The following is a 16,314-nucleotide window of genomic DNA, read 5'->3' on the forward strand; positions in this document are numbered from 1 at the left end:
GTCCAACAGGCAGTCTGCAGTTCCTCTTAAGATACTCTTTGAAAACTGTCCTCTTCAGAGTAGTATTCCATCTTTACTCAAATACCACAATAATATAAAGGCATGCCTTCAATCTCCTTCCTGATGCAATCCGGAAAATCTCGGTCGTCTTCATCCAATTTTTGTTTGAAATATGCTTCTTTGCCTACAAATTCTACTTTGCCCCTTAAAGAAGAGAGGTGAAAGAAAACATTGGAAAGCCAGACAATAAACCCTTAAAGCAGAAATGTAGAATTAGGAAGATAAGCCCTTGGTGTCTCTGCTGGGATTCTTTTCCATCTGATGTATTCAAAATCGGTACTAGTGTAATTCTGTCACTGGCTCACTGTGTGACCGTGAAAACGTTGCTTTATCTTGAATTTCTTAGGTGCTTTTCTTGTGAAGATGGAGGTTTCTAAAATGCTATGAAAACTGAGAAAGAAGAGTCTCTGATTTCAGTGTCATTTATGTCTGCATTATCCTATTTATGACTGGTTTCCTTTGTGAAAGGGACACAATCTTACTCTTCCCTAAGCTGTTGCCTTTCTGATTATTGTTATGCTTGCTGCTTCCCCTCATTTCTTCTGTGGAGTGAATGCATTGTGTTATGATGTTGTAACATGTTGTACTTTTTAACATGCCATATTTTGAATCAAACTAATGTTGCAAAGTCATAATGCTGTACCGGCCCAGAAAAGTACATCAGGATGTTCCAGTGCCCTTCCAGCCTAGTTTGCTGTCTGAAACACCCACCCAGCTGGGGACCCCTGTGGGGAGAAAGAATTTTCCTTTTAGTCTTGAGAGAACCTAGGTGTTAGATACTGTCTGAAAGAAGCTGATTTCACTTGCCAATGAAAATATTAACTGGGCTGCTTTGGGCAGAACACTCTTGTTTTCTTCCTTAAAGCTGCTAGAAAATTTGAAGCTTGAGGTGAAGGAATAAAGGAAGCTTGATATTGTCAGCTGAAAAGGTGGAGATTGGGAGCATTCCTTCCAGAGCCCCCTTGCCTGGTTTGTGTTAAACACCGTCAGTACGGACCATAATCTGTAGGGAGAAATCTGATCAATTTGGAATTGTAGTAGAGGAGCTAACAAGGAACAAATTAAAATCCTGTATTCCCACTTGATTTGCTCCTTCCCCTCAGGGCTCATCCAAAGCCTTTTGAGGTTTGCTGCAGATTGAATGAAACCCTACTGGATGTCAGTGATGAGGAATAATGGGATTAAGTGAGGAAAGTTTTGCTTAAATAGTAGGAAAAACCTTTACAACCATAAGATCAATTGGGCCACAGAGCTGGCTGCCAAGAGGTGTGGTGAAATCTTTTTCACAGGAAATGTTCAAGTGAAGACTTGAACCGCAGCCATTTGCAAAGGGTTGGAGATATTGGAGTTCGGCCACAGTGTGTGGGTGTAGACTCTGATCTTTAGGAATTGCATGAACTTATAGAGTTTCCTTCAAGAGCTGAACAATCACATGAAGATGCACTGCTCTTCAGTTAGCTTAGCGCAACCCAGAGTTTTTGTTTTTCTTGCCCTGAATTTGGCTTGGCCCCCACTGCATTCTGGTCCTAGTCCAGCCTTCTGAAATGGGGGATAGAAAACTTTTGTTAACATCCTTCAACCTGTCTGGATGCTGCATCTGATACGTTGTTGCACAGAGTCTAGCATGTTCGTAAAAGTCTGTAAGAATATGTGGTAGGAATGAGGCCTCTGAAGAAAAGCAGCAAAACCATCCTTGGTTTTGATGCTTCTATAGTAATGGCTACTTAAATTATTCCAAGAAGACACATGTGTTTTGGATTTCAGTGTCAAATCTGTCAGTAACAGAACTAAATTCTCTCATTTATTTCACTTCTGCTTATTTGTCAAGTTGAAGAGTTGTGTTTGTTGGTGAATTTAAAGACCTGTCAAATAGTGTCCTATTGTCAGAGATAGGATGATGGACTGGACTGACCATCAGTCTGACTCAGTAGCGCATTTCATATATTTTTCTGTAAGACTCATTCCCATTTCTAACAAAATGGGGGAAGGGTTGGTATTTGGCCATAATATAACTACTGGGAAATCATGGATGTGATGGAAGTTCAAATGCCAGGAGTAGGGACATTTGTGAGTGCCAGCTGGGCAATTTAGAAGATGCAAGAAAAAGGAGTTTATGAAATCAAGCTTGCTTGATAGTGAACATACTATGCTCAGATATAAGAACATGTGTCAGTAGCAGTGTATGATAGATCAAAAGATTTTTACACAAAAACAAGCAAAGGGTTTGCAGGAAGCAAAGGGGGGTATTCTTTCCCCTGGGGAATGCACAGGAGGATATTCCCCCTGTTTCTCGAGGCATATCTCCGTGGTGATGTCCGTTTTCTACAAGAAACAAGATAGACCTATGAAACTGATGACTAGCACAGGAAAGATTTTGCTGTGAATGAACACTTTCAGTAGCCAGGGACAGAAGACTGACTAAAGGAAAATGAACTTCCTTACTCAGCATCATAGCTTCAAAATATTATTTAGATGGATCTGCTGAGCTGAACACTAAAAAGTTATTTTTGTCTTCCTTCTCCCTTTATGGCCAAAACTTCTTGGGAAGAGTAAAAAGAATTCTGTCTTTTCTAGTGCATCAGCAAAACAAATGTATGAGTGTGGGGTGTTTATCATTAACGTTGGAGTGAGACACATACAATTGAACTGGCAGATCTCAAGTGGAATTTGTTACACTTCCAATAAGGAAAATCATTCTTGGAATTATGAACTGATCAGAGAAGATCCTGAAAAGAAGATTCATGGTCATCAACACAAAGCTAAAAGTAGAGTTGCTTTCATGGCTAATCAGTTTCTACATATAACTTCTTTGGTAAATACTCAAGTGGAATTAATCCTAAATAGACTGTGTAAGGCACAGGCTACCAACATTTTTTGTCTAGTCTTTTTTCTCCTTTGTCTCCTGATGTTCACAAGATTGTGGTGAAATATCTATAAGTATGTAGAGATTAGATCAAAAGCATTTCTGTGCTAAATACCCCCTGAATGCTAAATATCCCTGCTATTTGGTTAATAGGGAGACATACAGTCTCCAGAGAGACCTCATAGCAGCCTTTCAATATATAAAGGGAGCTTATAAGAAAGACGGAGAAAGACTTTTTACCAGGGCCTGTAGTGGCAGGACAAGGGGTAATGGTTTTAAACTAAAAGAGGCTAGATTTAGGTTGGATAAAAAGAAGAGATTTTTTTACAATGAGGGTGGTGAGACACTGGAACAGGTTGCCCAGAGAAGTTGTAGATGCCCCATCATTGGAAGTGTTCAAGGTCAGGCTGGACGGGGCTTTGAGCAACCTGATCTAATTGAAGATGCCCCTGCCCACGGCAGGGGGGTTGGACTAGATGACCTTTAAAGGTCACTTCCAACCCAAACCATTCTATGATTCTGTAACAAGGAAACAGGAGCTTAACTGCACTTCCCGTGGAGCTGTGTAATTCACCTTGGAGCTTTGGAGCTGTATGCACAGGGGACATTCCTGTTATTTGCAAATCCCTGATAGGAGCTTACCAAGAGGTAGGTAATTGTCTGCTTCATGTCAAATGGTTGTAAGTGAAGGAACAAGGAGAAATCTTCCAAGGTCCACATATAGGTTTTATTCCTCAAAAGACAGCTGCTCTTTAGAACTCTCTCCCCCTGTATACATAAGTACAATCTATCCTGCTGAGACCCAAGAAAATAATGAAAATTACTTGAGTGATGTGAGTAGAAAGGATGTATGAATCTGATGCTATTTTTCTGCATGTATAAACTCCCTGTCATATTCGCCATACAGAGTTAACTGACTAGGAAAGACATAATTCTGCTGCTTTCCTAGATCGTGTTGGCAGGAACTATAAAGGGCATCTGCTTTTTCTCGAATAATAACTTGTTTAAAAAAAAGCTATTTTTTTTTTCATTAGGATCAGGTGGGCATTTTATTCCTATCACTATTCTTCATTTCTTTATTGTGGCATGCCCACAATTGCTAACAACCTTGTCTGAAAAAAATTATTTCTTTAAGCAAATATGTAGCAAATCAAAAGACGACTGTGTGTCTATCCCATGAACAGTATGCAAAATGGTGCAAGAAATTAGATTATATCCTCTAACCCAGACTGCTGTTCTGTTTCAGACATTGTTGAACGAGCTAGACCGAAGCATGGGGCGATACCGAGATGAAGTAAATCTCAAAACAGCCATCATGTCCTTTATCAATGCTGTTCTGAATGCTGGTGCTGGTGAGGTGAGTCACTGCCCTGGAAATTCCTTCTAAAGTGATATGCTTGAATTAATTTACCTTGGAAATGGCTAGTAGATTAAGCCACATATCTTGTGTTATTGAGTGGTTATAGTTTGTGGAAAATAATGCTTAATTGTTACTATCAGTCTTATAATGTCTTCCATGTTATTTCATTCCCAGCCTCTTCTAATATAACATAGACTACTTGCACTGAAATGATTGCTTTGGGTTTTGTTTTCTTTTAAAGAACGGCAAAGCATTTACCTCTTGATTTCAGCCTTTTAGAAAAAATTTTAGTTTACCTTCAGAAATGTTTTGAAATGTTAAGTTGTTTTGACTCAAAGCCAAACTCAAAATGTTTTAATTTAAAAATGTCAAAGGGAGACATTTCAGAAAAGACAGTTTGTTGTTTTTCTTTCATTAACAAGACTTTCTTTTGAGTCTGGAGGATAGTTTAAACTGATTTTGTTTCATTAAAAGTGTAACTTTTGTTACATTGGCTTTTCTTTTTTTGGTTAAACCACAACAGACAACAAGCTCATAAGAGCTCTGCCTGGCAATGTATTTTCTCTATATAGAATCATAGAATCATTGAGGTTGGAAAAGACCTCTAAGATCATCGAGTCCAACCGTCAACCCAACACCACCATGCCCACTAAACCATGTCCCTAAGCGCCTCATCTACACGTCTTTTAAAAACCTCCAGGGATGGGGACTCCACCACTTCCCTGGGCAGCCTGTTCCAATGTTTAACCACTCTTTCAGTAAAGAAATTTTTCCTTACATCCAATCTAAACCTCCCCTGCCGCAACTTGAGGCCATTTCCTCTCGTCCTATCGCTTGTTACTTCGGAGAAAAGACCAACACCCACCTCGCTACAACCTCCTTTCACGTAGTTGTAGAGAGCGATGAGGTCTCCCCTCAGCCTCCTTTTCTCCAGGCTAAACAACCCCAGTTCCCTCAGCCGCTCCTCATAAGACTTGTTCTCCAGACCCCTCACCAGCCTCGTTGCCCTTCTCTGCACACGCTCCAGCACCTCAACGTCCTTCTTGTAGTGAGGGGCCCAAAACTGAACACAGTATTCGAGGTGCGGCCTCACCAGGGCCGAGTACAGGGGCACGATCACTTCCCTACTCCTGCTGGCCACACTATTTCTGATACAGGCCAGGATGCCATTGGCCTTCTTGGCCGCCTGGGCACACTGCCGGCTCATGTTCAGCCGGCTGTCGACCAACACCCCCAGGTCCTTTTCCGACAGGCAGCTTTCCAGCCACTCTTCCCCAAGCCTGTAGCGCTGCATGGGTTTGTTGTGGCCGAAGTGCAGGACCCGGCACTTGGCCTTGTTGAACCTCATACAGTTGGCCTGGGCCCATCGATCCAGCCTGTCCAGGTCCCTCTGCAGAGCCTTCCTACCCTCGAGCAGATCAACACTCCCGCCCAACTTGGTGTCGTCTGCAAACTTACTGAGGGTGCACTCAATCCCCTCATCCAGATCATCAATAAAGATATTGAACAAGACCGGCCCCAAAACTGAGCCCTGGGGAACACCGCTCGTGACCGGCCGCCAACCAGATTTGACTCCATTCACCACAACTCTCTGGGCCCGGCCGTTCAGCCAGTTTTTGACCCAGCGCAGAGTCCACCTGTCTAAGCTGTGAGCCGCCAGCTTCTCTAGGAGAATGCTGTGGGAGACAGTGTCAAAGGCCTTACTGAAGTCCAGGTAGACCACATCCACAGCCTTTCCCTCATCCACTAGGTGGGTCACCTGGTCATAGAAGGAGATCAGGTTGGTCAGGCAGGACCTGCCTCTCATGAACCCGTGCTGGCTGGGCCGGATCCCCTGGTTGTCCCGCTCATGCCTTGTGAGCGCCCTCAAGATGAACCGCTCCATAATCTTCCCCGGCACCGAGGTCAGGCTGACAGGCCTGTAGTTCCCCGGATCCTCCTTCCGGCCCTTCTTGTGGATGGGCGTCACATTGGCAAGCCTCCAGTCATCCGGGACCTCCCCCGTTAACCAGGAGTGCTGATAAATGATGGAGAGCGGCTTGGCGAGCACCTCCGCCAGCTCCCTCAGCACTCTCGGGTGGATCCCATCCGGCCCCATAGACTTGTGAGCGTCCAGGTGGCGTAGCAGGTCATTGACTGCTTCCTCCTGGATTACGGGGGGTTCATCCTGCTCGCCGTCCCTGTCTTCCAGCTCGGGGGGCCGAGTACCCTGAGGATAACTGGTCTGCCTGTTAAAGACTGAGGCAAAGAAGGCATTGAGTACCTCAGCCTTTTCCTCATCCTCAGTGACAATGTTCCCCCCTGCATCCAATAAAGGATGGAGATTCTCCTTGGCTCTCTTCTTGTCATTAATATATTTGTAAAAGGTTTTTTTGTTGTCTTTAACGACAGCGGCCAGATTGCGTTCTAGCTGGGCTTTTGCCTTTCTCATTTCTTCTCTGCACGACCTAACGAGATCCCTGTACTCTTCTTGAGTCGCCTGCCCCTTCTTCCACAAGCGGTAAACTCTCCTTTTTTTCCTGAGTCCCAGCAAGAGCTCCCCGTTCAGCCAGGCCGGTCGTCTTCCCCGCCCATTCTTCTTACGGCGTACAGGGACAGCCTGCTCCTGCGCCTTTAAGACTTCCTTCTTGAAGATCGTCCAGCCTTCCTGGACCCCTTTGCCCTTCAGGACCATGTCCCACGGGACTCTCTCAACCAGCATCCTGAACAGGCCAAAGTCCGCCCTCCGGAAGTCCATAGTTGCGGTTTTGCTGCCCCCGCTCCTTACTTCACCGAGAATCGAGAATTCTACCATTTCATGGTCGCTAAGCCCAAGACGGCCTCCGACCACCACATCTCCCACCAGTCCTTCTCTGTTTGTAAACAGCAGGTCGAGCGAGGCACCTCCCCTGGTAGGCTCAGTTACCAGCTGTGTCAGGAAGTTGTCTTCCACACACTCCAGGAACCTCCTAGACTGCTTCCTCTCTGCCGTGTTGTATTTCCAGCAGACGTCCGGGAAGTTGAAGTCCCCCACGAGAACAAGGGCTAGCGATTGAGAGACTTCTGCCAGCCGCTTGTAGAACGCTTCATCCGCCCCTTCATCCTGGTTGGGTGGTCTATAACAGACTCCCAGCAGGATATCTGCCTCGTTGGCCTTCCCCCTCATCCTTACCCATGAACACTCAACCATATCATCATCACAATCGTTGAGCTCTATACAATCAAAACACTCCCTAACATACAGGGCCACCCCACCGCCTCTCCTTCCTTGCCTGTCCCTTCTGAAGAGTCTGTAGCCATCCATTGCAGCACTCCAGTCGTGAGAGTCACCCCACCATATTTCTGTGAGGGCGACTAAGTCATATCTCTCCCGCTGCACAATGGCTTCCAGCTCCTCCTGCTTGCCGCCCATGCTGCGTGCATTGGTGTAGATGCACTTGAGCTGGGCTATCGATTTCGCCCCCGGCATCGGCACGCCACCCCTCGGCTCACCTCTAGCGAGCCTGGTTTTATCCCCTTCCCCCTTCGAACCTAGTTTAAAGCCCTCTCAATGAGCCCTGCCAATTCATGAGCCATGATCCTTTTTCCCCTGTGAGACAGCTGAACTCCGTCTGTCACCAGCAGGCCCGGTGCCATGTAAACCTCCCCATGATCAAAAAAGCCAAAATTCCTCCGACGGCACCAGCCCCTGAGCCACGCGTTGATCAGGTGTGTTTTCCTGCTCCTTTCGGTATCCTTCCCTGCCACTGCAGGGATAGAGGAAAACACTACCTGTGCTCCCGATCCTTGAACCAGTCGCCCCAGTGCCCTGAAGTCCCTTTTGATCACTGCAGGACTTCTCTCCGCAACCTCATCACTGCCAGCCTGTATAACCAGCAGCGGGTAGTAATCAGAAGGCCGTACCAAACCAGGGAGCTTCCTAGTGATGTCTCTGACCCGGGCCCCAGGGAGGCAGCAGACTTCCCTGTGGGACGGGTCCGGTCGGCATATCGGGCCCTCTGTTCCCCTCAGAAGGGAATCACCTATGACAATTACCCTCCTTTTTTTCTTAGCAGCGGCAGTCGTAATGCGTGGGGCTGACTGCCTCACCCTAGGCGACCCCCCGGATGGACCTTCGTCTACATCCTCGCTTGCCTTGCCCTCAAGTTCCAGGGCCCCATATCTGTTGTGTGGCAGTCCTGTAACATCCCACTGAATAGGTGTCAAGTTTGCCAGAGCATATGGCTATTTTATGACAAAGAAACATAAAAACTAGGAGGAAGACTGCAGTACTGTTCATCTGTAAGCAGGAGGCAGACCTCTAATGGACTAGCAGGACAAACACTAATAATTTTTGTTCTTTGTGGAACAACGTGGAGTGTGCTGTCCTTCTGACTGGGTATGCAGAACTCATTGTAGGTAAATGAGGACTGCATTTTTAAATGAAACAGAGGCAAAGGCATTAATTTTTTTTTTTTACTTTACTGGAATTAATAATCCTGTGAATTTGGTGTCAGGATAGAGGATATTAAAAAGGGAAGAATTGAGGTTTTAAGTATTTTTTTTTTTAATGTGATTAAAAGCTTTTGGAACCTAATAACAGTTTTCCCTCACTTTTTAAGGACAATTTGGAGTTCCGATTACACCTACGATATGAGTTTCTAATGCTGGGAATTCAACCCGTCATTGACAAGCTAAGAGGACATGAGAATGCCACACTGGACAGGTAAGATGTTTTCTGAGAACAGTTATTGATCAACCGAAAGAGTTCTTAGAAACTCTTCTCCATTTGGGTTTCAGATTTAAGCACAAAGCTGTCTCTGTCTCTCTCTAAAACAGACTCCCTTTAAAGACAAAAAGGAGATCTGTCCTTAAAATTGAAATCAGCAGATGAAGTAGTAAACATACATACTAAGTTGGCAGCAGCTGTGGCAAGGAGTTTCTGAATTACTTTTCTTCTAAGCTGGGGATGGCAATCAGAATGACAAAAAACAATGTTCTAATTCTTTTTCTCTCGTAGCAAAACTGGAGCAAAAGCCTGTCCTGGTAGGAGGGAGGGAAGCCAGTAGTCATTGACTTCATTGAGACTGAGTATGTGTGGTCAAAGCATAGGTTCTGAGTTTCCAAGGTTTTTCTTTAAGCTCAATCTTTTTTGTGATCTAGCTTGTACCACAACCTCCCAAACAGTGGCACTGGCACAACTATGAGAGAAGGGGGACCTGCAGTGGGCGAAGGGGTAAAGATGCCAAGGGGGCAAGAGAGAATAATGAGGAGCATCTTCAAACAGCCCTGCTACTGCACAAAATGTAACACTGAATGGCACCTTCAAATTACTGTGTAAAAAGTTATAGGGATAATAAGTGCTTTCTCCACTAGCAATTCCATATTTTACCACAGTAATTGAAGCTACTAATGACCTTAAATTAAACCCTTCACAAAGCCACATGCTGAAATAAGGTTGGAGTAAACAATATGAAAAATTTGACTGAGACACTTCAAGAAGCTAGAAGACTGATGAACCAATGAGGAGCCTGGTAAAATCCATTTGCTTAACAAAATGAAGCATTTTAAGGTGTAAGAGCAGGCAGCCATGGGAGTCTACCTTCTCCTGTGACCACATTAAGCTTTGTGGAGAGGCAATGACCTGCTGACATGCTGCTGTCCCTTACTCTCTGCTACTCCAAGTCCCTTCCTACAGAGCAGGGCTGATTTGTGGGTATCTGATATCTGGGATTTCCTAGATAGAAGTGTCAAATTTGCCAAAGCACATGGTGAAAAACCTATGGATCAGGCCTATGCCTGCAGCTTTCAAGGCACTGTTTTCTCGAACATCCACTGTCAGGAGCTGCTATAGGGTGATAGAGCTATCCCTGGGGGCAAATATAATATGCCTGAGATTCTGCATAAGCACCAGGTTAGCACCAGCTGCCTGTCATAAAGAGTGGCCTCACACCTTTGAGCAGGTGGAGGCATATATCTGTGTATTAATGTCACAGGGAAAGACTGCATGCAGTTGTATGTGTCTACAGTTTGCTGCAGAGCTGGAACCAGTAATGTTACTTTTGATCTACAACATTATAACCAAGAAGAGAATCTGTTCTATAGGCAATAGGACTGCCCCGTTCCTCGGTCAGTGACCAGGAGTGTTTAGGAGGGGCTTAGGGGCGCTTTTGGATCTTACAAGTTACAGTGATGAGAATTATCGCAGAGATTTGAGAGGATCCCAGATGCCTGGATTACCTAGACTATATGCCAGGTCTGTACAGGGGGATGTGCCACAGCCTTTCTCCACATCATCTGCTGTGCTTTGGTCTCCATGCAAGAGAAGTCCAGATGCCATGGTCAAATGTGTCTCTCACCAGGTCCCCCAGATCCCAACAGAGGCATGCTGCTGTGCTCATCAGTAGGCAAATGTAAAGACAGCTGTGAGCTCTGCTGTTTAACTAATCCACTGAATGCATCTCTGCTCCACCACGTAAAAGAAACTACTTGTTAATGGTCTAATATCTGGTTAACAAGTATGGCATGGACTTTTTAGAAATGTGTTATCACTGCAGGCATTGCATTAATCACAAATAGAATATCCCTTTCCTATTTTATGTTTATTTTTAGCAGCCTTCCCTCAACACAGTGACTTAGCACAAGGATTGAAGAGCAGGTATACCTCAGCCAGCCATTCCTTTTGGCCTGTCACTGACCCCCATGAGTTGCCTTGCATACCTATCCCAGCACTTCATGTAAGAAAGGCTTGCCAATTTCCAAGTGTTCTAGCTGGAAATGAGGTGTTGCTGCTCCTGTAGTGACACACTTAGTTTAAGTCTGAATTATGCCGTGAACATTGGCAGGTTTTGTTTGGTTTGTTTTTCTGTTTTCTCTTAGGCACTTAGATTTCTTTGAGATGGTCAGAAATGAAGATGACCTGGAACTTGCCAAGCGGTTTGACCTGGTAAGTTTTTCTCTGGAGTACCTGAACTTGCCAAAGCTGAACATCCAGTTTGGATGCTTGGTGCAACTTCCCTTTGTGTTCCCTGAAAACAATGATTGACTTGGGTGCTGAGAGTGGCTGGTGCTCTTGTTTTCACTGTTTCTCATTTAGCAAGTAGGGGATCTGTGATGTGTGAACAATGAAAACAGTGATCACAGGCAGGGCTTCTGCCAAGTGTCTTTGACAAAGTCTTCTTTCTTTTGTTTGGCTGAAGGTTCAGGAGTGGAGGAGGTTCTCAACCCTGCTCTCATGTTCTCAGTCCTGATGATCCAGATGCATTCTAGTTTCAGACATTCCCTTTACATGACCATGGGTGAAGCTTGGGCTCTTTGATATTTTTCCCAAGATTACAGGAAACTCTCCTGAAGACTGTCACCTCAGAGCCTCTGGGAGAGGATCAGTATTTTATATTGGGTGGATTTTAAAGATGAGCATAAAACAAGGACAGTTTCCACAACCTCTGGCAACAGTAGGAGGCTGTAGGGTCCAGAATAGTTATAGTTTCCTCCTTCTTCATGGCCAGCTCTTGCCACACACTGATACAGAACAACAAGCCCTTTCCTGCTTAGTTTAGCTTCTACTATTTGTGCCACCACTTTTTAAGACTCAAATGTTTTGCTTGCTCCAGAACAGTTGTTGGTGGCTTTGCATGCCTCCCACCTTTCTAGCCCTTTACTTTGGGGATCTTTTCCATACCGGAGTGGGGATGGCAATGCTGGTCTCAAAGACCTTGTGCCTGCTCCTCACTAGAACTTGCAGCAGGACATTGCAGGAGACTGCAGAGTTCCCAGCTGCTGGAAATTTGCCTGCCTCTGTGTTGATCAGATCTTTCACAGTTAGTCAGGCTTTCACTGTGCATGGTTTTTCTCTCACTTGTTCTTTCACTACCTTCTCTCACTTCAGATCCACATTGATACAAAAAGTGCCTCGCAGATGTTTGAGTTGATCAAGAAGAGACTGAAGCACACAGACGCCTATCCCTATTTGTTATCCGTCCTCCAGCACTGCTTGCAGATGCCATGTGAGTACATCGCAGTTTTCCAGAGCAACGGGTATTGAAGAACCGGGTGAAGCTTGGTGTAGGTACAGGGTCACAGATACCAGGACACACACTGCCCTTGTCTTCCATTCAGAATTTGGCAGTGGCTAAGGTACTTGGTATCTTACACTGACTCTATCCAGCAGATTTTTATTGCAATACTTAAAGCAGCAGTTTGACCTCTCTGCACTTGCAAATAAAATTAAGTAGCTGAGACATTCCAGTTAGTCACTGACAGAGCTTTTAATGATTTTAAATTAGAAGTTTTAAAAAAGAAAGAGCCCTTGTGCTCTAGATCAGGGAATTCCCAGAAATAGATACCATTTTGAATATTAACAAAATGCAGTGAGGAATTTTTCTGGTGAAACAATACAGTACTGAAAGCTGTTCTGTCACTGGGAAATTCCCCAGTAAGTCTTCAGGCTGCTATCTCATGGCAATGCATCAGTGGAGAGCTCCTGAACTCAAACTGAAAAATAACATTGACGGTTGTTTTCAAGAGAAGTGATAGGAATCTTCTTGTTAACTGTAATAAAATAATTCAGTTATGCTTCCAGAGTGTAGCAGCTGAGCAAAGGCACAGCAAGATCACTGAAGAACTGCCTGCCTTGATCCTATTAGGTATCAGGTGCTGGTCTTCATTACTTGCAGCCATACTTGAGCAGTCAAACTGAAAAGGGAACATGAGGGAGATGTACTGTGGTGTGTTTTTTCAGAAAGTAATGTGGTATGTTTTCAGGCACTCATTAGATTCAAGTACTGCCATGCACAAATTCAAGCAGTTGTTTGTCCCAGTCGTCTCCTTGATATTACTCCTTAAGACAGTACTTGAGCTTTGGGCATTGACCTGGATTTTTGGCGGCAGAAGGGCTAAACCCTGCTAGGCCAGGACAGGATTGTACTGGAGCAGTTTTAAAGAATCTAAAGGTCTAGGTTCTGTAACTCAGGGAGCTGAGGTGAACTTTATGTTGCTCTGGCTCTTCTGTTTGATATCCATGGTATCAGTCCCTTTGGTTCGATTTCTATTCTTTCTCTCCACACTTTTTGATCATGTTTGTATGAATTTTTCATGCCAGTTGAGTTTCACTGACCTGCAGATAACTGAGCATGCAGATAGAACATCTCATTGTTTTTACAGTGCCTGGTCACGATGTTACCTAGGTACCAAAAAAAACCCCCCAACATCAAGCCCCAGAAGATACTGAGTAACAGCTATCACAAAGGAATCACTTCTGTAGGCGTTTAAAGTGCAAGTTAGAGCTAATCTGTCAAAAGGGTTGCACAGCCTGAATATGCAAATCCGGCACAGAGTTGCCCATGCCTGTTATGTGCTGTTCCAATATGCCAGGTGTTTGTAAATAATCTGCTAGCAACAGTTCGGTGTTAGGCTTTGTGTTCTATAATTTACTACACACAGGATTGAGATGGAAGGTGGAAAGGAAGGAATGCTGGTCTGTTGGCAGGTCTGTGCACTTTGGCATGGAAATGGAAGTTCTCATGGGTTGGTCTTTTTCCATACAGATAAGAGGAATGGAGGAAACTTCCAGCAGTGGCAGCTGTTGGACAGAATACTCCAACAAATTGTTCTTCAGGATGAACGAGGAGATGATCCAGATATAGCTCCATTGGAAAACTTCAATGTCAAAAATATCATTAAAATGTAAGCTGTGTTATTATAGTTTATTTCCGTTAGGCAGGTATAAGTATATGATAAGTATGCAGGTGCTTAGGAAATAAAATCTCATATCTGAGGAGTTTCTTATTTTAACTTACAGCTTCTCATTGTCAGTCTTCTAAATAGTTTTTTTTCTAATGACATCATAACCAGATAGTATTTTCTAGCAAAGTCCTTGCCTTTGGCTTCTAATTTCTATTAAATATTAAGCTGGTTAGAAGAGCAGAAAAAATACCCATGATGTTATAACAAGGCCTCCTCATGTGCCTTTTTTAATTCAGAATGTTGATGAAAGCTTTCACTGATATTAAAAAAAAAATGTGGTCATTTCTACTTAGATCTCATTCCTCGCTAATGAGCACATAGTTTAGAAAGATTTCAAATAGTGGAAAGCAGCCCCCACCTAGCACACAAAACCTTTTACCTCTTCATAAAATGTCTGCATGCTCTCACCCACAGACTTGGCTGAGGGCACTACCATTATTTTTTCCCATAGGACGCATCATTTGAGAAGTCTAGCTACATGAGCTGGCTCTCATCTCAACTTCCCTGTTCTCAGTCCTTTTTTAGCCAAACTTTTGGATTCTTCATCCCATCCATCTGCCTCTGCAGGTAATTCATGGCCCATTACCCTTCTGAATTATCCACTGAAAAGAGCATTTTATAGAGCATAAGCCTCATATGAAACCAAATTCTCCTGCACTAAAAATCTTACAGTCCCTCCTGTTGCAGGCATGAGCCAAAATCAAAACTGATGTCTCATCATGGAAGAATACATTGGTGTTTATCTCTTTCTGTCTGTCTGGATATCAGACTTCATTGTAGACCTCGTGCCTGATCTTCCCTTTCTACTTTCATAGCTACTCCTCATTCTGCATATCTAATCAATCCCCAGCATGCCCTGCATATTTTCTGTCAGTAATAGGAAATAGCTGTGCCAATATGAGATATGAGCATTGCCTTGTTACTGATATATTACCCAATAGATAAGCATCATCTGTAAGAAAGAAAAAATATAACCACAGAAAGTAGAAAAAAAGATGGCAATCTGGTCTCGTATTAAGGGTGGGGTGATTTGTAACCCACAGCAGCTATGATTATTTTAGTGATGAATTCTCTCTTTCAAAATAAGTAGGCTTGGCACTTTGAGGGCATTACCTAAGATAGGAACATATCTGGATTTTTTCCCCAGCCATTCCTCTATCCCTTTTCAGAACTTTGAGCAAGAAGCCATCACATCTATATTAGCTGTTGGCTACAGTAGGGATCAGGATCTGGAACCAGACTGACCCCTGGTATGATCCTGTATAAACATGTAAATTCACCAGGTTGCCTTTTGCTGATCACTACACATAATGACCACTTGCCTTTCAGCCTGGGTAGCTCAGAACAAGTTTAAATGACCTGATTTAATCTTTCAGGCTGGTGAATGAAAATGAAGTCAAACAGTGGAGGGACCAGGCAGAGAAGTTTCGGAAAGGTGAGTGCGTCCTCTATGCTTGGGGAGGCAAAAGAGGGGGCAAGATTGATCCCGATTCAGTCACAGAGCAGCGGGCAGCAGAGCTGGGGACAACTTTTCCTTTCATGGACATATTCTGCTTTGTTCCCTCCAGTACATTTTGTCTCATGGTGATCAGTTTATCTGTTTCATAGGATGGGGCTTCCCTCAGTCCTTACATGAAGTGATTTTACAGTCTAAGTGAAACTTGGGCATTGCTGTCCTGATCACTGAAGATCACTGTCAAGACAGTCAGACTCTGTTTTCTTTTTCCTACTCTCATATGTCCCCAGTTGAACTGACAGATTTGTCAGCTTTATTTCAGCATAACCTGCGTCCCTTTGGGGACTGTTCAGGAGCTTTATTTCATCAGTCCCACTTGCCTGTTCCCCCTAGATCATGCTGAGCTGATGAGCAGGCTAGAGAAGAAGGAGCGGGAATGTGAGACAAAGACCCAGGAGAAAGATGAAATGATGAAGACACTGAACAAAATGAAGGACAAGCTGCAGAAGGAATCCCTGGAGCTGCGCCAGACCCGGGACCAGATGAACGACCTGGTGGCTCAACTTAATGAGTTCTCGGTATGAGACTGGGACTCTTCCCATCCTTGTTTAAAGCCTGCTAACTAGTGAATGATGAACAAAAGCACGTTATGAGAGAAACACTTTCTATGGTCAGAACAGGGAGAGTCTGTCTAGACAGCTAGAAAGATGAATACTTAGAAGTTTCTCAGCTTTTAGTTGAGACCGAAATCCCTGAGCTGGTGGTATAGAATGGGTAATGCATGGGCTGCTCCATTCCTTCTCCTCAGCCACTTTCCTTGCAGGAGCTGCTGCGTCACACATGTCTTCCTCCAGCCATAATTTTGACTTCTGA

The 16,314-nt window shown here is 44.2% G+C and overlaps 1 protein-coding gene across 5 annotated transcripts in view; it reads left to right on the forward strand.

Annotated features, from left to right (window-relative positions):
- Window positions 1-16,314, forward strand: part of DAAM2 (dishevelled associated activator of morphogenesis 2) — a 218,983-nt gene that overhangs the window by 150,326 nt on the left and 52,343 nt on the right. For all 5 annotated transcript variants that reach the window (XM_076334380.1, XM_076334378.1, XM_076334383.1 and 2 more), the window contains 7 exons: window positions 4,170-4,280; window positions 8,864-8,967; window positions 11,121-11,187; window positions 12,130-12,247; window positions 13,787-13,925; window positions 15,362-15,420; window positions 15,835-16,019. In XM_076334380.1, the coding sequence (XP_076190495.1) occupies window positions 4,170-4,280; window positions 8,864-8,967; window positions 11,121-11,187; window positions 12,130-12,247; window positions 13,787-13,925; window positions 15,362-15,420; window positions 15,835-16,019 (783 nt within the window). The remainder of the gene's footprint in view (window positions 1-4,169; window positions 4,281-8,863; window positions 8,968-11,120; window positions 11,188-12,129; window positions 12,248-13,786; window positions 13,926-15,361; window positions 15,421-15,834; window positions 16,020-16,314) is intronic.

This window comes from Aptenodytes patagonicus, chromosome 3 (assembly GCF_965638725.1).
Source record: "Aptenodytes patagonicus chromosome 3, bAptPat1.pri.cur, whole genome shotgun sequence".
Lineage (NCBI taxonomy): Eukaryota > Metazoa > Chordata > Aves > Sphenisciformes > Spheniscidae > Aptenodytes > Aptenodytes patagonicus.